Source organism: Pterocles gutturalis, unplaced genomic scaffold (assembly GCF_000699245.1).
Source record: "Pterocles gutturalis isolate BGI_N339 unplaced genomic scaffold, ASM69924v1 scaffold3578, whole genome shotgun sequence".
Classification (NCBI taxonomy): domain Eukaryota; kingdom Metazoa; phylum Chordata; class Aves; order Pterocliformes; family Pteroclidae; genus Pterocles; species Pterocles gutturalis.
Genome location: NW_010120214.1, coordinates 119366 through 143143, shown reverse-complemented (window position 1 = coordinate 143143; position 23778 = coordinate 119366). Strand labels below are relative to the sequence as shown.

The following is a 23778-nucleotide window of genomic DNA, read 5'->3' as shown; positions in this document are numbered from 1 at the left end:
AAATTAGATTGTTACAAAAAATGGAGACTCATTTTTTTGTAAGAAAGGTAAGTCTTTTTAATTGAGTAATCTATTTTAGAGGCAGAGCTCTAGAGGTTGGTTTAATGGCTTGAGAATCCAGTACATCTAGTTCTGTTACAATGATAAAGGTTATAAATTATGCATTTTTGGTTCTCTGTAAAATAATTTAAATTGCATTGCATCTTAATGGTTTGGTACTGCATCTGTATATCATGAATTTCATGAAAAAGGAGGAGAGAGATGATCAGGATATTGTTATGAAGTCTATCATCATGCCAAATGTAACAGTGGAACTTGCAGAACTCTCTTACAAGTTATTCAAGATTTCTATTATCATCAGGAGTTTGTGCATGTCCAATGTCATTTGCAGTATTTCTCAAAGTCATTTGCATGACATAAATAGCATTGTCTCCCTTTCTGAAATAAATTAGTCATGAAAAAATTAATATTCAGTGGCTCAGTCATCAACATAAGACTGTTTTCTGACTTATGACTATTGTGCAGCTACAATCATGATCAGTGACACTGGGGTAATAAAACCTATGTTGTGAGTAAACTGGGGTAGGATGCCTGACAGGAATCCATTAGTTTTAATTTTGAAAACTATTCAAGTGTTAAAGCATCCATTTCAGGATTTGTAGATATATATATACTCTCCAATTTAAAAGTGAGAAGAAAGCATGTTCTCAAGCTGTTGCCTTTGAAACTCTGTAGTAAGTCTCCAACAGGAAAAAATACCCAAACTATTGAGTCTTTTTGGCAGTAATATTAGGACAAAACCTTGCAAACTGTTTTTACCCATGTGACTCAGAATTGCAAAGAAACACTAATTTAAAAGGGAATTTTTACTTGCATGGCATTCAGTCCTAGTGAAGCAACCTCACCAAGTTCTGTGGATCTGGCTGCTCTAATGAAGGTTACTCCAGTGTGTAAGTTCTGTGTGCTCACACCCACAGTTAACAGCATTAATAGCTCATTAATGTTGCAGCTTCTTTTCAGCAGAAAAATATATCTTGTGTGGAGAATGAGCTGCCTCAGTAGTGCACGCCTGTCAGTTCTCATAAAATCTGTTGCTACCTGAATCCCTGCTTTCGTTCCTAGAGCTGCCAGCGTGGTCTAAACTGGCACTGGCAGGTACATGAATCCTCCAGGAGCAAACAAACAAGCAATGAAATGTTAAATAGTCTCATGGTGGTTATATCTCCCCAACATTGGCAAATGGATGGGAGTAAATCGATACTGGAAGAATCATTAAAAACCCTTTGCCAAGTTATTGTATTTCCAGGAAGGCTTTCCAATTTCTTCGCCGTATTGGAAGGTTCTGTGCCAGCCACATCTACATATGTTAGTGAAGTACCTCAGAAGTACACATACCACTACTTTACTCCAAAGTTGTCACATTCTTTTTGGCATATTAATACTTGGAGAAAGAAGAAACATCTCAAGATTATAATGTATTCGTACTGTAGGAAAAAATCAGTTGTATGTATTTATGCAAAAATATTTCTTTTTATTAACATAATCGTATGATGTGGAATTGGGTATTAATAACACAGCAGGGTTTTTTTTTCACAGAATGTGACATTTTGAGAATTCATTTCTAGGAAAGAATGCAATTGCTGAAAATATTTTTAAGGAATCCACAAATAATGAAAATTTATTAAATCAGACAAGCTCCAAAGGACTTTCTTTTCATGCCTTAAAATGTTACTTTCCCCAAGTTTTTACTTTTTATTGTTGAAGTTCTGTAATTACCATTGGTGTTCAACAGATTTATAAAACTATCACTTGGGATTATTTCAGAATAGTTACTTATAAGCAAATTTAACAATACAATTTTCAGGAGGTACAAAAAGTCCTTGAAACGGAAGGACACGAGTAAGATTTTAACAATGTAGGCAGACAAATAGTAATTAAGGGTTAGATAATTTACCTCTGAAGAAACTCCTAGCATGAGCTAATTAAAATACAAATGCTGTGCCTCTCACCTGCTGCTTCCTGCCCTAAATCTCCTACGCAATAGCACTGTTCAGCACATCACACTGAGGAGCAAGTACATGCAGTATGTTTTTAGAGAACATGAGATTTTTTTTTAGGTGAATTGTGTCTCTGGACAGATACGAAAGGTGAAACAAACCAGCGACGTGAACCATTTTAAAGGAGAAAAGTTGCATTAACTGTGGTTGGCCACAGTTTGAGGGAGAGTCCAATGAAGATCACTAGGTGAAATCATTTTAGCCATTCTTTTTTTCCAGCGGCAGAAGCTGAATAGATTGTTCTCACTGTAAGTTGCTAAGATTCAATGGTACTAAATGTCTTTGCATGTGATTGCACATCACAAAGGAATATGGGAGTGTTATTAAGGTGAAAGTGGGAGTCTGGACAGAAGCTAGATCACACCGCTGGCCTTGAGCAGCCTTTCTGTCAACCGATCAATAGGTCTTTAATAGTAAGAGTAGATGTTCCAGCTATCAGTCTGGGGTGGATACACTGCCCTGTTGAACTCCTCTCTTGATGTGTTGGTTTTGGCTCAAAAGCAAGGTCAAGACAGTCAGCTACTATGTGGCTTCCCACATGCTGAAGAGAATAATAAGGGCGGAGGGTTGGAGCTGGAAGAAAGAGGGATACTGTCAGAGCTGATCAGTGCCCATGGTTTTGCTGGAGCAGACACTCTATTGGGTTACATCAGTGCTTTTTTGCTGATGAAGCCACAAAAGATGAGGATCTGTCCCAGTATTTAGAACAAATGTATAGTTTGGATCAACGTTGCTGTGCCATTATTTCAAATCAAATGTCAGCTTTTGCAATGCTTATTGATGAGGGGGGAAAAAACCCAGTGGAGTAATGCTACATTAGCATAGAAATTATTTCCTTTTTTCCCTTAAATTGTCTAGTGTCAAAGTCTTGCAAGAAAGTTTTCTTATTAATAGGATAAAACAAATTGCTTTGAATGATTTAGTCCATGAGTCTAGAAATAAAAAATCCTACAAAAAATTTTCTCTTACCCAAAACAAGATGAAAAATATTGAATTGGTGGTTTCTCCTGCAAAATTTAGCAATGTGACTGCATCAAATGTCCCAGCAATTAGCCTAGAAATGGGGTGGGCAGGAAACCCCTCAGAGGTGGATTCTTGAAATTTCAGAAAAGAGAGAAGTAAATGTCAGGGTCACTGTGTATGTTTGCAGGGCTTTACACAATGACACTCCTCCACAGCAGAGGAAGCTCATGCTGAAAAAAACAACCTTAACTCAGTGCTTTGCCATTTTTGTATATCCCATTTGAAAGCTCAAACTTAAGGACCAGTTCATGACTTTGTCATTCTTTCTTTGTTTAAAAAAAATAAATCAACATCCACTGGAGCAAGGGCAATACAGATCGGAGGCCTGTTTTAGTCCCCTGGAGTAGGCTCTTGGTCTATGTCACCCTTTGAAAGAGAGAGAGAGAGAGGGGAGCCTTCCTCCCTTTGGGAACTGGAGGGTTCCCAGCCCTGCTAGGCTGAAGTTATTTGTTTTGTCCCTCAAAATATCTTCATATTTCAATCACTGGACTAATGGCTGTTTTTCACTCTTCTTGGAAAACTACAAAGCACATTCACTTTGTTCTATATTTCTGTTTTAATTTTATTTTTGATTCCTAATTGAAATAAACCCCTCAGTTTCCCACCCAGTTGTGCCTACAGTCTGCAGACACATGGTAGCTAACGAAATGCCATCTTGGAATGTATGCAAATTATAGCTTAATACTTCCCAATCAGTTTGTCTATGTGCCATATTGTGTTAAGATATTTTACAGCTTCTGAGTAGAGCTGAGTGTTAAACATAGCTGACTTCAAAAGGAGATGTTACACATCTGAAGCTACGGGGCCATGCTGTGATTTTACTCAAATTGAAAGAAATCTGGAAAAAAATCCTTCTTTTAAAGTTGGCAGACCCTGAGTCATAAAGCAAATAATCCTTCTCTCATCTACCAATTTCTGTTTGTTTTGCTCGTGCCATTAAGCTTGAAGTCATTTCCAGTGTGAATAACACAGCCAGGATTTATCCATATGAACAAGTCATCACCCGCGAGCCAGGCTGATGAGAATTGCTCTCCTCTTTGGTCCAGAGAAATCCATCTTCCTCATGTCACCTTCGTATGAAACCATATGTAGGTGTCTTCACAGCTACCAGCTGTCCACAGCCAGGTGATTAATTTCTAAGACTGGGATATTAAAAGCAGAATCAACAGAATAATTTTTATTTCTCCATTTAACCCCTTAGGAGATACATTCCCAGCAAGCAGTATGCAGGAAATGCCTTTGCAACTGTCTTAACAGCAGCGTTGGGCTTAATATTATTAGACACATCCTGGAAACAGTGAGTGAAACCCAGAAGAATATCTCCGTTTACTCTTTTTTAAAGCCACGGCTGTGCACTCCTGTGTCTGGTGAGATCCCACTCTACACCCAGGTCTGCTTTACAGCCCTGCCTGCTCTCAAATGAGACTGCATGCTTGTGTATGCCAGGAAACAGCCTTGTGATGAAGGCAATCAGACAATTCATTCCATTTAGCAATCCAGACAGATTAAATTACAGAATCACAAAGAACGCTATGAAAAGATCTCCCAACCGTAAGTGGTAAATAAGATCTCAGCTCCTGTTGATTAAAATGTTTCTGAGGTCATGATCAAAACCACTACCTGGAAGACATATGGTGCATGGTCTTTGTTTATCAATCCTACCAAAGTTGTCTGTTCTTTTACTACAACATCACACATTTTGTTTGTAAATTATATGCCTTTTGCTGTTACTTTTCTCTAAGATGTTCTTTCTCTAAAAACATATTGGGATCCAAAAGAAGACCCTAGCTGTGAGCCTGCTCTGGTGTGCAGGTGAGCACCACATCCAGGCTCAGCTGGCTGATGGACCGCAACCGGCTGCTCTGCTATTTGTGGAGAGCGATGGCTTGTGTGGTAGCAAGTCAAGTGTGCAAATGCCTACAGCGACGTGCCTGCTAGGAACTGCTTGCTTCTTCTCTGGGGCTGCAGAGATGTAAAACAGCTGAGGCTCAAATCCCCAAATTCTCATGATGCTCGGAGTGGCAAAACAGCCCCAGAGTCTCAACGACTTCTATCCATCAGGGGTTCCTGTGGCACTGCTCTTGCTCCAGTAAGGCAGCCCCACCTTTTTTCCCACCTAAATATAAATTGTTAACTTCACAGGATGTGCTTCGTCTAAACTCCTTAAGAGAAATGACCTTGTAAATTTTCTCAGTATTTCTGGCTTTATCTCTGCAAATGAAAAGTTGGGACCAGATCCTGCACTTTGAGGCTGATGCTGTTCTGCTGTTGGACAGTAATAAGCACTGACATCTCTGGTTGTATCTTGCTGAGAAGCTGCAACTCTTTAGGGTTTCTGGTACTGCAGTATTGAAGAACAACTCCCAACCTCTTCACTTCTCCGGCCATGCGCAAATCATGAGTGTTGCTGAGGATAAAAGCGTCAGAGATTGTAAACTGCTGCTTTCCCCCTAGGGATTGCTAAACTTGGTGAAATTTGTCTTAATGAAACAAGTCTAACTCTTCAAATACAAAATAAATGTCAGGGGTATTTTAAAATTTGTAAGGAAATAAGATGGGATGGTAATAGAGAAACTCAGATATAAAAATTATGTGAAAGCCTAAGGAAACTTGGAAAAAAAATGCTGACTGCAAAAGTTGAACTCTGCGGTCATGGATGGGAAATATTCTAGTGTGAAAAACACATGCTGCATGGAGTTAATCTATTGCTTTTTGAAAAGAGTGATTAAAAAATAGGAAAGGGAAGACAACATTGGAAAGTAAAATAGTAGGAAGGGGAAATATTTTGTGAGAAGAGAGGATAGTAGTGGACTTGGAAAGAAAAAGATTCTTGAAAACCATCAGGCTGTAAACCAGCAAGACTGTACTTAGAAACTCTGCTTCCTACTCAAACTGAACTAACTCTTAGAATTATTTGCTCTCAGGACTGACCAATTGGAGATAGCACCTGAAACTCATCTCCCATTAAAAATGGAGATTGTCATGGGAAACTCCCTAATTAGCCTCATGAATACTCTTGTAAATCAATCACTTAATTTTTCTGCTCTGACCCACTCTTCCTTGAGTGATCATTCTATCCCTTCACAATCTCTCGCCTCTACACATGCTCTGGCAGACCTCTTGCTTTGATATTTTTGGGAACACCTCTTGTGAGTCATATTTATTATTTCAGCAAGATGCTCTTTGAGGCTTTAGTGTTTTTATCTGATCTTACTTTAGGTTTTCGTTTAATTTCCCAGAATTGCTCTCTTTTTTTCTCTGCTTTTCTTCCAGACAGGACTTGTGCTTTTTAAAAAGTTGTCTTTTTACTTGTGCGACCTCCTTTTTTTCTGCTGTTTCATTTTGCTGAGTTTTAGGAAGAGAAGACAGAAGGGAACTGCAGAAAGCTGGCCTGTGAAGCAGAATATGTTCATTCTCTTTTACTACTGTTTTTGTTTTTTTCCTTCATGGGTATGATCAATCTTACCTAGTTCCTGCTTTGAAAATTAAGCATCACTGTTACAAACATTTTTTAGTATATGAATGGTCACTGTTCTTCAGTGATTGCCTCTCACACCAGGTCCAGTACACCCTGGTGAACCAACTGCTATTTCTCCTCCTGTGAGTTTTCTGACAACAACTCCAAAAAGCAGCTGCTGGGGAGAGAAAGCCACCTCTTCCCGTTGCATCCCCTTCCTCTGTTATCTCCTCTGACTCTCGTTGCTAGATTTCTTGTTGAGAGAGCAGGCCACTGGGTTGTTTGCCTTTATCCCAAATTAATACCTGATGACACTGGACTTTGATGTAGCTGGGGCAGAATATCCCTTTCAGACCCTTTTTGTGGTGTCGTTTTTGTTCTAATGAGCTTGTTCTCTGCCTCTCCTGTTGGCTCTGTGCTGCTTCAGTGCCCTCGGCTTCTCTAAGGGAAATCCCTGCTGCCTCTGAAGCCATCTTGATATTCAAAGTCAAAAGGGTGACTCACTTTAGGATTTTTTTTTACGTAACTATGCATGATACCTGAGAAACAACAAAAATGTAGACCCTGATAAATGCATTTACACTGCTAGTGCACAGCTAAGAGTTGTTCTGCAGGAATGATGAAAACCGCTGTTTCCAAAGATATGTTAGTGATCTGCAGTCTTCTTTTCAAGTTGTTTGGATGCAAACTTTTCCAGGTCAGTCTTTAGTGAGAACATTATTTTTCCTTAGAGATGGGGTCAGGGATGTGCTTTAGTGTTTTTTAGCCTTAAAAAAAGAACGATGTGTTCTTTTTTTTCCCCTTCTCACCTAAAAGCCGATTTACTGCCTTGAAAACACGAGCATTTAGAAGCTATGATTCTTTTTTTCAGTTTTCACTTGTGCAAAGCAAATGCATAAGCAAGTACAACCAGTTACCCAACTCATAATACAGGAAAGAATCAAGCCCCAGTAAAGCAGGAAAACAGTTTTCCTATTATTAAAATTTTAAGTTATTGTTGGAACAAATTAGGTACTAAAATAAGGGAGGAAATTAAAAATGATCATGGAAATAGCCTGGGAGAAGGAGAATATTTTTAAACCTTGTGGTGAAACTGAGTGGGACTCACACGGTACCTGAGGAGCTTATTCTCCATGCTGCTCTTTTTCAGAGACAAATGCACTAGTAATTGATGGTACACTGAGTTTGCCTTGAGAGCTAAATTAATTAATTGCAGATATGTTTTGCATGGATGTGTAGCAGAGACTGTGGCAAATGGATGGAGAGAACCCTTCTGACCTCAAAAAACCACCAAATTTGTGACTCTTGCATTGTCCTCTTTAAATATTTATAAATTAAGAAATATCCTCTATATTTTGAGAGCTGTTATTCTAAGTGCTCTTTCTATGCCTGTTCTGTGATTAAATAATTTTCTGCCTGGCACATCGCCCAAGCAAAATGGTTTTAAAATGTTGCACGAGAAGAAAAATCTCCAAAGCTTTTCAGAGTGGTTCAGAACCGATGCCAAAGCTGTGACGCCTGGAGCTGTCTTGAAAAAAATTTGTATCAGCAAATGTGAAGGTATGTTAGCATCTGTCTATGTCTATTCACAGAAAAGCAGAGTAGTAGATGCTGTGATTCATAGTGAAGGGTGTAACTTGGCCATCTACAACCCACACCTGCCCCTGGAGAAAATAAGACTATTATTCATGGAAGTTGTAACTCTAGCAATAGGACTAACCACTGAGCAGTCACAGAAAATTGGATCCTGGCCATTGCCTACAAGGTCATCTAATCTACCTTGTGGATGATTGAGTGACATTGTTGTTAAAATCTCCCAGCTAAAAAAGAAAAAAGCAAACCTCTTCAAAAGTTGACAAAATACTTTCTGCAGGAAAATGTTATCTTTGCTTTCCCAGAGGAACAAGCCCATGTCACTCTTTTGAAAGAATGGAGAGGGGAAAAAAGATTCTTTCAACACATTAAACTAGACACAATGCATCAGTGTAAGAAAATCTAGTATTTTAATTAAAGCCTTAAGGGGTTTACTCCCCTCAAAAAATTGTTTAGAGGAAACTTTTGGCATTTGGAGATGGCAAGACAGGAACAACCCTGGAAATATTTGACTCTCCCAGACAGCACAGCAGGGATACTTTTGTTTCCCGTGATGCTACTGCACTTTGGCAATGCCTGTTTGCACACCATCAATGCAACGTTTATTACCCTTTACAGCTCCTTGGGAGGTAATTTCTAGTCCTTCTCAGTTAAGGATGAACAGCATTGCAACTGCAGCACTTACAGCTCACGGTTTCCAGTTTGATTGCATGTGACAGCCCTAATATTAGTGCAGGATGCTGGCTTAGGTGAGTACAGGCGTGATCATAAAAATATAAAATAATGTGAAATCCCCCTGTAATCGTAGTGGGAGAAGACAGGTGGATTCCCAAGCTGGGTGGGAAGGGGAGAGCAATGGAAATGGCATAACGAAGCAGCACAGCAGCTGCATGTCGATAAGTTTTAAGCCAAACACTGTGACATTTTAGCCAGGTAGAGAGATAAGTGCAAATTCCGTGATTTTGGCAATGATTTTCAATCCATGATTTTCAGGGAAAGTATTTGTGTATGTGACATTTTACATAGAGTACTGGGAACATATTGAACACATTTAGAAGTTTAGAGGTGATTTGTGTATGTGACATTTTACATAGAGTAACTGGGAACATATTGAACACATTTAGAAGAAAGGGGTTTAGAGGTAAGAGATCTCCTTTTCATCCTTCTTGAACCTGACCTTTTGGTAGTTAATACAAGGGGACAGTCTTTTACCTTTGATACAGACAATCTCTGAATATTTTGTAGTCAGGGTGAAGCATAATAAAGGTTGTAACATTTAATCAGGAATCTCAAGTGTTTTGACTAAACAGAAAGAAAAACTGATATGTGGAGATAATTTGTTGTGTGTGGAAGGGGTTTGTATGAAGGCAAGGTTAAACACAGGGTTAAACTAAGTTAAGTTACTGTGATATAAAAGCAAGTGAAATAAGGTTAGATTAATATAGTGCCCATGTGTGTTGTGGAGTCATATAAACCATGTGACCTGAGCAAAGGTCAGTAGTTAGCTGGTGTGAAGATTTAAGTGGCATTTAACTGGCTTTTGGAAACTCTTTCAGCGAAAGTGATTCAATGATACCTATTCCTCACCCTGTTCCTGCTTCTCAGAGACAAGGAGTTAAGAAAATTGTTTGGTTTAGAGATGGCTGATTTTAGGAATGAAGAGGATTTGTCTGCATTGTGTTAGTTGTTTGTGTGCAAGCACTACTCTATGACAGCTTTTTGAGTACAGATGCTTGGAAGGGTGAATCTAACAGTTGTAATGACTGTCGCAAACCCAGCAGAAAGGCAACAAATAGTTTAGAAACACTTTAAAAATTTATTTAAACATAAAAACTTTTAAGAGATAGAATCATAGAGTCATAGAATGGTTTGGGTTGGAAAGGACCTTAAAGATCGTTGAGTTCCAACTCCCCCTGCCATGGGCAGGGACACCTCCCACCAGCCCAGGTTGCTCAAAGCCTCATCCAGCCTGGCCTTGAACCCCTCCAGGGATGGGGATCCATCACAGCAAACAAACCCATCAGCAGTTGTATCTAACGGAGATTTGTGCCCTACCACAACCTTCCCCAGTGATCTGGACTGTCCCACAGAAATTTACCTTTGCCCCTCCAATCTCTAAGCAATAAAGGGGAGATGAGGTCTCCTGTGCTGCCTCTCACTGTTCTGTCCGCTGCCCGGCCCGGGTGCCCAGGGCCGTTCTGCTGGTGCAGGCAGACGGAGGCTGCTGCGGCAGAGCCAGACCACCCAGGACTGCCTCAGCCCCTCCGGAGAGAAGCAGCTCCTGTTTCTCTGCCAGCTTTGCTGCCAGCTGCTCATAGCACTATGATAAATAGGGGGAACGATTTGGCCGGTTGCCAGTGTTTAGTTAATGGTGACAGAGTGTTTTCCTTTCTTACCCACTGAGCGTGGAAGACAAAATGAGCGCTGGTATTCACAACTGGTGCACCTCCTCCATGGTAGACCTGCAGCTGGCTGTCTTCAAAGGAGAGACATGTTGGCCCTTTCCATTCTAGTCACTGGATCCTCCGCCATGGGTACACAGGTTGAACGACTTTGAGCTTGCCCTTACTAGCACACTCACCATTAATCTTAGAGAGTTTTCTCAGAGCACTTACTGATATAAAATTACATCGTAATGCAATTACCCTGCCTCCTCCCCTCAGCAATAAAAGGTACCAAGAGGCAGCATGCTCCAGAGAGCCAAAGACGAAGACATTTTTCAGAAAGACAAAATCAAGTTATTGGTGAGGAAAACAGACGGAAAATGATGCTATCACTATTGCAATATCAGCCCAATACTAGAGTGGTAAGCTTTGTGTTTAATTAGTAACACCAAATGCCCAAGCATTCAGCTAATACCAGCACTGGTTTTTAGGGAATAGTTAGGAGCCGGGTGGTTTATTATGAACAAGATGACTGGTTTCCAAAGGCTGCTGCTCATTATTCATATTGGGCAAGGATATCTACTGGAACTACAAATGAGCATAATTAGGACTATTGCTCTGAATAGAATAACAATCCGAGATCAGCAGATGGGAGAATGGAGTCAAGTACGTTTATCCAAGACACTGGAGGGAATTAATATCGTATTAATGAATGTAAACGAAGTAACACATTCTGAGGATCTCAAGTCCAACATTAAAGAGGATGCAGATGGGAAGTGATTTAGTTTAATCCCTCATTGTGTTGTTAATTGTTGTTATTGTAGATAATTATAATGAACTCATTGTCATTGCATCCAGGCAGACTATCCACTGGATTGTGGATAAACAGGAATGGTATACAAACAATTTTACATTGCCACAAAATGGTGCTAGGTACTTTAGTGCCTATGGTTTTTTGGCATTTACATGATCAAAAATGGCAATTTCCTGGAATATAACTCATTGCAGGGAACTTTACACCAGTGCAGCGTGGAAATTGCTCATTGCTAAGTGTATAATTTCATTGTCACTATCCAAGCCCCAGGATCTGGACTCATTTCAGAACAGAGAAATGTAATTATACACCTTTTTATATTCACATTTCTGCTTATGAAAGTGCTGCAGCATCACTTCTAAATCAGTTCTTCTTAGAGACAGGATGATGTTCATATGGTCAAGAGTGATCTGGGGCTGGGATCACATTTTTCTGGAGTTCTCGGTTGCTGCTTAGGTGCTGTGGGGACCAGAATTCCACCCACTGTGATGCTTGTGACCAGTTTTCCAAGGAGCTGTTGTTGCTGGACGTTGGGAATTGTGGTGGTTGGTTGTTTGAGATCTGCAAGGTGTACGGTTATTTTAATTATTGATGTAGGTGCATCGTGGCTCTCAGTTCAGCCAGCATTCACTTGCAGGCTGGATTTAGAAGTCTTTCTCCTCATATGCAGGTGCAGTTTGTAGCCCAAATTCCCATGAGAGGTGGGACTCATAGTGCCTTTGAACATATAACTGTGTTCCTTAAGCAAGCTAAAAATGACAAATGTAGCTGAGCTTAGGGGATATATGTAGCTGTGTTATGCAAACAATTGCTTTAAATTTAAATCCATTATTTTCACCCTGTTTTTCCCATCTGGTTTTCAGGAAACAGGGGTTTCAAGCAGCTGAGCTGGAAAGAGCCACACAGTTGAAGGAGAGAGGGTAATGCATTTAGTGCAAGGAAACTATTCAGTCTCAATTTGTAAGGAAATGTGGATCTTCCCCAGTGGAGCTTGCAACAGACAAGTCAGGAATGTAATGAGTATGGGAACATGCCAGAGAGAAAAAGTATGGATGGCATGTAAAATGAGCAGCTTGGCCCACAGGTAGCTTTTGTGCTTTGATACATCTGCCAGAACAGAGCTGCACATTCACTGCCTGTGCTCTTGTGTATAAGGACTCTGTTGAAATAGGTGGTGAGAAAAAGGAGTTAACCCCAACACTGCACTGGACTCTTCTCTTGTGAAACGTGCCTGGAGGTAAAAGAGGAATTCTTTCTGCATGAAGATAAAAGTAAGGTTGAGATAAAGGTTCCTCTAATGCAAGGGGCTTTTGAATTTTTTAAAATAAGAAAAGCTGTTTCTCAGTGTCATGTTCCCACACAAGGACCAAGCAAATATTTGAAAATAATGGTGAGGGATTTGGAGTCTTGCGCTGCATCACCATGAGCTTGATTTTACTGCTGACATGAACAGATCCTAAACTCTTCTTCACCAAGGGAATTAGCAGGGTATTATTTTGAAATGTGTAGTTTGTACTTAATTTAAGAGAAGCTGTTGAAAGGACACAGGGAGACAGACATCTCCTTCACTGGGTGTGTATACTCACTGCATTTTGTGTGCCAAAGCATTTAGTTAATACCTCTGTATAGCCTGTCCTGTTTATGTGACATCCAAGGACTCAGGAGTTTATCTTCTGAAAACAGGTCCTTCGGCATAAACATTCAAGAGAGCTTGGGAAAATTTGCAAAAAGGAAAAAAAATCTTTTAATTACTTGAGGAATCAAAAGCGTGTGGCTTATTTATGACATGGGTTTGCAAACCAGCTGAGATGACATGAAAGAGAAATCCATCAAACGTCAACTTATGCTGAAAAGCTGCTCTGCCAACTTTGAGATTTTGAGTACTCTGATTTAAAAAAAAAATATTGTCAACCAACACAATTTCTCTGCTAAGTATATTTAAATACCTTCAGAGATTTGGAATAGGGTGTTAGTTCTACACTGGATGGCACTGATGTTTCTGCACACGTGTGCTACAGAGATGCTCAGTAACGGTACTTGTCAGGAAGAAGGTGACGTGGGAAAGGAGTAGAGGAGATGGAGGTGTTCTTATGGCAAGTTCTCAGACGTATTTAAAAAATACTGTACTCTGTTCAAGGTGAGAACTTTAAATAAGTCAAGTGATCCACTAATTTCAATGTAGAGAGAGCTCATATGTACAGGAACCTTATTTTAAGTTTCAAATAGAAAAAATCCAATGTAAGTAATAAAAAAGTTGAGAGTGGACTGATCTGCAATTTCTTACTCTAGGGAATCTGTAAAAGCACAGTAACAAATTTTAAAGGATTTTCTGACTCCACCAAAGAATCATTAACATCATCTTGGCTGGCCTCTTTAAGGATTTGATATATCTACCAGTCAATAAGTATAAGGTGAAATTCAAAGCAGCGGTTTGATTGATTTCTTACTGCTCTATCCCCTTGTTGAAGGGATATGCTGTCCCAGAGACCAGCTTCTGCGTTGCCTGTGAAGGGATGAATTATAGCTAGAAAGCCTAACCTATTGAGGGGAAAAAACAGGTACCAAAAGAAAAAATTTCATATGGTAAATCAGTCAATGCGATTGCCACTAAAATCCTTGCAATGATACAAGGGATGTTATTTTCATGGCTCATTGGAAGCCACGCAATTTTTGCTCTTCAGTTAAAGCATACTGCTGTTTTCTGGACTTCTTCAGACATAAAAAATGTCGACACAGACAGCAACTGTCTGTTTTGTCCTTGGGCTCCTCTAATGGACACATCTCTCGGTGTCTCCTGACGTTCCCTCGCAGGATTTAAAATCCCCGTTTGCCTGGAGGCACCGTCCCTCTGCTCTGCCGCGCTGCAGCCTGGTGCTCTTCAGAGAGCAAACAGTCACCCTGTTTATCTTGGCTCTGTTTTGAAAGGTCCAAATTACTTGGAAAGCAACAGAGACACACTTTTGAAATGTCAAACTCTTGTATTTGAACAGATTGCTTATTGTATTATGCTCGCTGGAGGTGAAGAAGTCAAGGTCTGGATCACTGAAAAAACCGAACCAGTGGCATCTGCTGCTACCTCCAGACATACTTAGCACCATGCACCTGATTAGGGAAATGTTTTCAATGAGCACTTGGCTTTATTTTCAGACACAGTACCCCCAAAGCTCCAGAAAATCACTGATGTGTTGCCACTTAAGGAGCAAGAGAACATAAACCAACTTGCTGATGTGCTTTCTGGAATATTAACTGTACAGCCTTGGCATCATCCCTGCTTGCAGGCATTTAGGCTGGAAACAATAGAAATGCTCTCAGCTGTGTTCAAACACGGCACCAGTCACTGCACAGTCAACAGAGCACTTCGGAAAGGGTGCTCTGTGCACTTCAGATGATAATGTGGTTACACGAGCAGGATCAGTGCGGGGCTCATGCTTAGTGTCTCCTCTCATCACTTTCCCTCCCACAAGCCTTGTGCTTTTTTTTCATTCCTTAACATATGGCCAGTCACTGACACTGTAAATACCCAGAAGGAAATTTTTCCAACAGTTTCTAAACTGGCTTGTGCATATTTCATGTGAAATCTCACTGGTAAATATTCATAAGCATTTTGAATATTTGACATGATGGTTTATTTTAAAATTTCATTTCAAACCCAGCATGTAATCCAGCGTTACTGGCTTTCTGCCCCCTCCCTTTCTCTCACCTTCATTTTCTTTCTACAAGCGTTTTTATTTAGAGTTTTCTGTTCATGTTTACAGAAATACTTTTTAAAAATTATTATTCTTCTCAAAATGCTAATCTAAGCAATGCAATATTTTTCTCTGTTATATATGTGTATGTGTGATGTTAATCAAACACAGAGAGCCAAGAACCTCAAGGAAACTTAAAGAGAGGCTCTGTGCGATATGCCTACAGCTTTCATTTGCACAGCAAGTGTAATGTTACCCAGATTTGCCAGAGGTACTGCCAAGTACCCAGCTCCTGCATGGCTCCCAGACAGGAGGTTGGATTCAGCAGATTTGTGCCACGCAGCTAAGCAGCACTGAGAGCACACAGAGCCTTTCTGGTGTGATGATAGCCTCAGTCACAGGTGCTGGATGCTCGTATCCATTAGTTCCAGAAGTCTTGGATTTGTGTGGAAGCCCTCAAATTCCCGTGGAGCAGATGTATAAGAGACAATATGTCACGGACAGACCCCTTGAGAAGTGGCGGCTTTAAGATCTAGCCATCATCCTGTGTGTGCTCCCCTTCTCCTCCTTTTATTTGGCAAAAAGATTTGTGTATTCATAAGCAGCATAAGGTTGCTTTTTTTTTTTCTCTAGAAAAAGGTCTGTAGACTAAATCGCTCTGAGCCAATTATGTGTTTATATATTCAAAAGGAAATTCATCTGTGATACTGGCTTTTCTGACCAGAAGTCTGACCCTGAAGCTTCAGTGTAGGCTGACAGAGCAATTAGTTGCATACAGGATAGCAGTAAAAAATGTGATTGGAATTATCACTGGTTAGAATACCTGTTGATGGGCTCTGGTTCCCACCCTACTCTTTATGCATGATATTGGGAAGCAATTATTGGAGTGAATGTTCAATGTCCTAAATGGTGACATACAGAGTGATTCTCATGTACAGTGCACTTGCCCAGTGCACTCTGTATCTGTGTGTCATGCGCTCTCCTGTGGGTCTGTGCCCCCATTTCCAGTAACAACTGTGCACTGAATAATCTACAATTACAAACAAAAAAACCCTGCAGGTTGACTGACAAACTCATCCCACTTCAAAATTCCTGAAGCCTGAAAGAAGATCGCTTCAGTGCTTCACTGAAACACACGTTTGCAAGAATTTTGTCAGGATCAGCAGGATTTAAACATAAACCCAAGTGTGTTCCTGAATCTGGGACTGGGAAGGTAGTTTGCAATTGCATAAAAAAATCATTTGATCCTCTCAGTTTCTGAACCATTGGCCCCATTCCAATTTCTCAAGAAAGCTCATCTGCACTGAGGGGTTCAGCAAATCTCAGCTCTGCTCGCTATATGTCGCAGCATCAAGGCTAGACATCAGTAAGTTTGGTCCAAAATGCACCTACAACACTGGCTTTTAAGACCTAAACTCCCATGGATTTAATTTTTTTCCAATCTGTAGCTCTGATTACTTTTTAAATAGTTTTTTTTTTTCATTAACTAGCCAAGATAGGCTACTGGTCTTACTTTTTCTCATTTCATGTAACTTTTTACTCAGACTGGATCCCTCTGACCCAAAACAGCTTTTTTCTGAAGAAACCCGGGTGGTTTTGAACAGATGTGGAGACATGACAGAGTTCATTTAGAACATAATCAACAGATAATAATAGGGTACTCAGAGAAATTGCAGTGAATGACAAGTACCATCAGCCTTTTCAAAACAGCAAAATCAGACATTTTTAACTCTACATGCACAACAGTGCTAGAAGAAGCAGGAAACGACTAATTTGGCATCCTTTTATTATGTTCTAGTTTTTAAAAAATGATGTTGTAACATTCTCAAGCATTATCCTGATCCTTCTCTGCTCGCTGTCTCTATAGGAAATAAAACATTCTTCCATATGTCATTTGGAGCAGACTGGCTCTCTCGTGTACTTGCATCCTTTATCTTCCTCCCTGAGGCTTGACAGCGTTCAGCTTGTCAGGATGAGGCCCCAGCATCCCTCATGTATGATTTGCAGTTTTCATTACTGTAGAGATCCATTTGTTTTATAAAACTTGTAGCCCTCAGACCTCTATAACGTGGGAGCTCATCAGAGGACTCAGGGAGGTTTGGGTTGTTGTCATTGCCTGTGTCTGGTTTTGCAATGTTGCCGAGAGGACTGAGCTGGTTTTTGTGTCTCCAGCCATGAGTTTTGTGTCGCGGTGGAAGGGAGGACCCCCAGTTGCAGCCCAGTGCCTGGCTAACTTGCAACCAGGATGGTCCCCCCAGAAATGTGATTAGACTGGGCAGACCACGAGGTGCCTGGTTTGGGAGTTGAACTGGGCTGGCGGAGGCAGCAGTGGAGGGGGGACTGGCCCTTGGAACCCCAGGACGCTGTGGCCGTCTGTCATCTGTCTCCTGGCAGAGTCACCAGGAGCCCTCAGGGCTCTGATCTCAAAAACTTTGATGTAACAAAAAATAACTGGAAATGTGTTCTGGTTCTCCTTCACCACTTCTTCCTAACTCTCCCATCTCTCTCTGACCCTTGCCCTGGGACCAAAACCTTCTGTTCTGCACAGCAGTGAGCCCCACCGCTGTCCCAGCGCTCCTTTGTGCAGGGTGTCAGGATCTCAGATGCTTCCAAACGTGTGAAATACAGGCAACCTGCACAGCACCGGTGCATACACCAGTACGGCTTGTGTGCTGCTTGTACATCTTCTTGGCTTCCTTGAGTATTTGACAGTGCCTCATGACTGGCAGTTCAGTATTTGATATGCAGCTTGGTCATTTCTGCATGCGTCACCAAAGGTACCCTGTGCAAGCTGGGGTCAGGAGGAGCTTGGTGCTCAGCCTCCTGCTAATCTCAGTTTTTAGTAAAGACACCTTCAATAAACTGTGCTAGCAAGGAAAAGGAGAGTCACTGAGTGGCTGTGTTCTCACCGTCAGAATGAACAGGATTTTCTATGCTGACTGTGAGCATTAAAGAAGGCAGAACAAAGATGACAAATGCTTTTGTAAAAGGCACTGTCACAAGACACAGCAGGTTCTGTGATCGTTGATGCTTGCCTTAACATATGAGCAATGTCTCCTGAGAGCAGAAAGCTGCTGCAGGTTGGCTGGAAGGCATTTTATTTTATTATTTTATTTTATTTTGTTCATTTTCAAGCCTGTATCTTGGGTTGATTGTGTTGTTGCTCGTGTCTACTTAAAAATTGGAGTAAATAATTTTGAACAGAAAAATCATTCCTAGTCTCTGTAAATGTACAGAACCAGTAAAAATGTTAGGCTTGGAGATGTGAGTAAAGTTGGGTCTTGAAGGAGTTTGCCAGCTGGGAGCCTGCCGTTTACAGTTGCTTTAGAAGCACTTTCCTAGTGCCTAACTAAACTGCTTTCCTTAAAGAAAGTGGAAGAGGAAAAATGATGTGAGCTAATATATGCTAGTTGTTCAGATGATGTGCATAGTGATGAGAATTACCTAAAACGTGCAGGCTAAGAGAACTTGTGAACTTTGCTAACAGCAGGTAGAGAATGGTATTAAAGCCTGGCAGAGTTCTCACAATTATTTTTTTTTTAACCTGTCTGTGCTAATTATGTACCTCCATTACCTACGGCAGCTCAGTGTTTCATTCCCAGCCTACGTCTATTTTCAGATCTATCTATATTTGCTGTCCTTCCCAATTCCTGCAGTTATTTCCAGGCTGATATTTTCGTTTGACCATCTCTTCTCTCAGTGAACAGACAAGTTTTCTATTTATTGAAATTCATCTTGGCATGGTGACGATTAAAGCATGGAATTGATTAGAGAGGAGTGCTTTGGATCCATGAAGTGCAGTCTGTCTTTCATTTACATTCCAGACCTTACTTCGCCCCGTATTTGATAATATTGACTCTGCATATCCTATCCCCACAAAATACTTAGGTGCTAGATTTAGACACAAATGTACAATAATTTTCTGCCTGAACCTCGAGGACATCTTAAATCTCAGTGCACTAAACTGGCACATTCACAGGAGTCTCAGTGCCCCCGTTTCTGCAGTGGGGCTTGCACCTGCTCTTTGTTATGTTACATCTCCTTTTAATGAAGATTTGAAGCTCTTGCTGTTCTCCATTTCTGAACACCCCAACTAGAACATGCAGCCTGATTACAGCACTCAAGGAGGAAAAGGGAAACCCAGGTTTCAACCTCTTTGATAGATAAGAGGATGTGAACATACCAGCTCCACCTTGCAGAGGGTCTCACCACTAAAACAGAGGCTGTTCCCCAGCTCTCCTCCTCAGCCTCTTCTCCTAAACACCTGCCAGAAATGGAATCTCCCCATTTCTGTGAGAATGCTCTGATCCCAGCCCTGAAGGGTTTTCTGGTTGCCTGTGGCTATTGAATTTTTCTGTACTGAGTGAAACATCTCTTCACAGCCCTCAGCATACAGGACAGCACAGTGAGCAAAGCTGGGAAACACTCATACACATTAGAAGCAACCTCGAACCTATGACAAAGTCATTAATCCAACTTACTTAAAAAATATTCATTATCAAGAGCATCACAGTTCTGAAGGAGAAGAACTGGCCAAAGAAATCTAGCTATCTCTAATAGCACCATATTTTAGACAGTGCTGATTCACCAAATGAATGTTTGCACAGTGCTTTGAGATCTTTGCCTAACAAGGAAGGCTAATATGTTGCTATGTGTAAAATGTTAGAATTAATAATTTAGAAAATATAGAACTGCAAATCCAGGTTACTCTTATCCTTTCATCAGAGCCAGGTTTAACTATCTTCTTTTTTCTTTTGCTTGCTTAATTAGATAAGCTGCTGAATTTAATTAACTCATCAAACCTAATTTAAAAAGATCTCTCAAGTCAGTAAGAGCCTGTCTTATGCTTATTATTTCTATCTGTTGCAGCAAGTCTTTAATATCACCATTTTGTTAGGATATTAATGGTAGCCTTAATTGTGTTCTAAGTTACTGCATTTACTTGGGTGGTGACATTTTCCTCATTTTTTAAGTGTCAGCATGTGAAAATCAATCACAATTTAATTTAAGGCAGTGAAATTGCTCTTCTAGCCCTCTATCAAGTCAGCTCCATGCTACCTCTTTTTCCATAAGTGTAGTTTGGATTTGCAAGGTGAAACTATTTCATAGGAAATCATGTTGAGTTTCTGAAGCTCCATTTCCTGGAGAAGTGTTATGATAGAATGATCCTCTGGATGCTCTTTTGGAACTGTTTATCCCAATGGTTAGGTAATAAATTTGAAACTGAATATTGGTATTACAGCTATAGAACCCATTTGAATACATCTCTGTGTGATGTTACAGCTTGTCTTACCAGACATGCCAAAGTTATGAAAGAAGGAATTACTAGTAAAGAATCTAAATTATGAAATTTGCTGTAAATTCTAACCTGTTAGTAAGACCTTTGTTTGGCCAGCTTTTCATGTACCTGGAATATATGCCACACAGGGAGGAGAGGTCAAGCAATGGCTTAAACTCAGAATTTCCCTATAAATTATTTACTTGTTGTTCTGTAAAGCTTGTTCTATGGTAATGTAAGCTATGTTGCTAATTAGACATTGCTAATCAATTCTGGAGTAGTTAATGTATATTTGTGAAAAGCTACCTACATCCTGGGAGAAATCAAACGCTTTCTTAATACTCCAGCCAGTAGTTTTGCAGAAGTAGCCTTGCTCACAAGTGCTCTTTCTTGCTTTTCTTGTCTGAGGTGTGCTTTCAAGTGCACAATGAAATAACTCCTGTGCCTCTGTTTTCCCTTAGAACGACTACAGGAAGCTATCTATGCAATGCAAAGACTTTGTTGTGGGGGTGCTGGACCTGTGCAGAGATACCGAAGAAGTCGAGGCAATTCTCAACGGAGATGTGAACATACATCTGTGCCCCGAGCACCACCGGCCGAGTCTGAGCAGGATTAAACTTGCTATTAAATATGAGGTCAAAAAGGTAAGTGATTTTGTTGGGTCTCTTCACATCTAAATCATGATTCCTTGATGTCACCTGGAAAATAATAAATGAAAGAGAGATTTCAGTGGGACCAGGAATTGTAGGTTTTTATGGCATGATTTGAATTTTCTTGCGTACTTTAGCATGGAGAAGGATATTTGCAAGGGATGCATTAGAGCAAGTATGGCATTTGTTTTTAGGTGATAACATGGATGTATAGATGGCACAAGGGACTGCCCATAGTGCACAGTGCTTCTTGTGCAGGTCGTGATTATGAATCTGTGAAGGCTTCATCAGGGACCGAAAACTGTTACCATACTAAGGGTCTTCCTTTGCTGTGATTTACATGAAGGTAAGGGATAAACTGAGCAAATGCCGTGGCATCTTTGGCCACAAATTATAAAAGCAGAGAATTTAATCCAGCTCCTCACCATTCCCTAACCATCTGTCTTTTCTTCAAATGAAAGCTTCTGCTTAGACTGAGGAAAGAGCTGGACTCCACAGCCTGACTGAAGTCAGCAAACCAAGTCTCTAATCTCACCTGTCTGCTCTCAAATGCTCCCCAACCACTCAGCTCTGATTCACATCTCCTTTTAGTCTCCAAAGCCACTTGTAACCATCAAAAATGTTACCTTTTCTGTAAAGTTATAGAAACAAAATATTGAAAAAGTAGCAATTTTGTCATAGTCAAGACCCTTTACTGCAGTGCAATGGGAAGTGGAATTCAGATTTAAAGAAAGAAGTTCGGCAGTTTTAATTCAGAACGAGATCAAAAACTCAGAAATAAATTTCTGATTAGCTTGGATTTTTTTTTTTTGAAGCATGTGAAAGTAGATAAATGTAGATAAAAAGTCATAGTTTCCCAGCTTCCACTCTCCTAAAGCTCCAGATCTGTATTCTAAGGGTTCAGATTTCCACCAAATCTACAAAACAGAAGGAAGCTGTGTATTTTAAGAAAAAACATGAAGACTGAATGACTTTTAGAAGTACTTTAAGCAAACATTCAGCTTTACGGAAGTATGCTCTGTGAATGGAAAATTTGATTCTGGCAAATCCTAGGCCTGGGTGGTCCCAATTAATTGCTCCTACAATCTGCATTGATGGAAACTGGGCTCCTGCTACAGGATTCAAACAGTGTTCCAAATTTTCAAGCTAACATCTGCTCTCTCTTTCCTCTCCCAAACCCACCACCTGCTTCAGTTTGCCTCTTGACTGGGCTGCTGTGCTGGCCAGAGAAGGTTTTTCCTGTTATGAAAGCCATTAATTAAAGAGAATCTTCAAACTCTTATTTGAAATGAACTGCTTTCATGCAGAAGCACATGGTATGGAGCCAAATATTTCCTCCTAGGGTGTTGTGTCTCTGCATCGTTCCATCACCAAAACCGAGCGTGACATCTCAGTTCACTCTTATTTAGATGTCTTTCAATAAGCTGGGTCAAGATTAGTTATTGAAGCTGTTGCTTTGGTAACAGGAGGCCAGACTTGCTCTGGTGCTCTTTCAGCAAATGAACTCATCTAGAAGACGGTGATAGCACATCACGAAGAAATAGTCCTCAGCGACCTATGCTCAGTTGGTCGGAACCTCAAGCCTTTTCAATGCATGTAGTCTTCTGCACTATTTTGTGTGTTTATTCTTCTAAATATTAGTGTCATCCTTTAGATACCAAGACCGTTAGCCAGAGCTGAATTGCTGCTGGTTGTTGTGCTGCTTTGAGCACATTCATCTGAGCTTAGTCCGTTTCAGAGGAGCATTTCCTCCATTTCGTACATTTTATGGATGTGCATTGAATGGTCACCTAAAGCATCTCTGACAGGTCGTATACAGTTGCTCTTTTTATGTATAAATATCTTTTTACTCCCAGGAAAGCTGAGCATCCTTTCTGGATCACAGCAACCTGTTGCTCACTGATAATAACTATTAAACTAATTACAGAACATAAACATCAGCATTCCTCAACCACATGTTGACTCTCAGGTTAGCACTTTTCAGAATATTCTTCTCAGCAGGCTGTATATGTCTATGTCTAGGACGAGCATTTAACTGCTAACTCAAAAGTAAGATAGTTTCATTTGTGGGAGGCAGACACACATTCAGATAAATGGTTTTGGTTATTGGTAGTGACTTATGATAACAGACTGGAATTCATCGCACTTGCTGAACAAAGAGCTGGTGTTACGGTAACACAGTAATGATTTCCTTAAGAGGCAATACATTTCAGGAACAAATATATCCAGCTGAGGGATATTTAGGTTTATGTATATGAACTGTGTGCTTTGAAATCTATTTTCATTTTAAGAATATCTTACAGTAGAGAGGGATGAGATGGAGGGTGAATTATTATACATATTTAATAAATCAATTGTTGAGCAGGTTCTGTATATTTTAAGTCATTTTTTCAAAGCTAATGGAAGGACTCATAGGTGTAGGTGAGATCGCACATGTCCCTCCAAGTGCGGAAGGCAGACTGAGGCAGGGGCAGCAGGTGACTCCCACCCACAGCACCCAAACCCCGAAAGCCCATCACTTGGTGGGGCAGTGCTGCCTGCCCAGGCCAAGTCTGGCTGCTGAGACGTGGGTGGCTCTAACTCACCGGAAACAGTCCCAGGGATGAGGAGACCTTTCCAGCTTTTTAACTGCACTCCAGGACTGGAATGGCACAGAAAGAGTTGTGTTTGCCATTTTTTTCATCCTGGAAAGGGTAGGACTAATGAAGGGACTACAGCTGCCACCCCTGCTACCAGAGCCTTCCCACCTTTGTCATTATCATCAATATTCACATGGTCAATTTTGTATTATAGAGCTCAGCAAGCTCTAGATGAGCCAAAGAAATAAAGATGTGCT

General features: G+C 40.5%; 1 protein-coding gene across 1 annotated transcript in view; it reads left to right on the top strand.

Annotated features, from left to right (window-relative positions):
- TRPC7 (transient receptor potential cation channel, subfamily C, member 7) overlaps positions 1-23778 on the top strand; it is a 67033-nt gene that overhangs the window by 1068 nt on the left and 42187 nt on the right. Inside the window, exon 2 of the mRNA XM_010076802.1 lies at positions 20754-20936. Within this exon, the coding sequence (XP_010075104.1) occupies positions 20754-20936 (183 nt within the window). The remainder of the gene's footprint in view (positions 1-20753; positions 20937-23778) is intronic.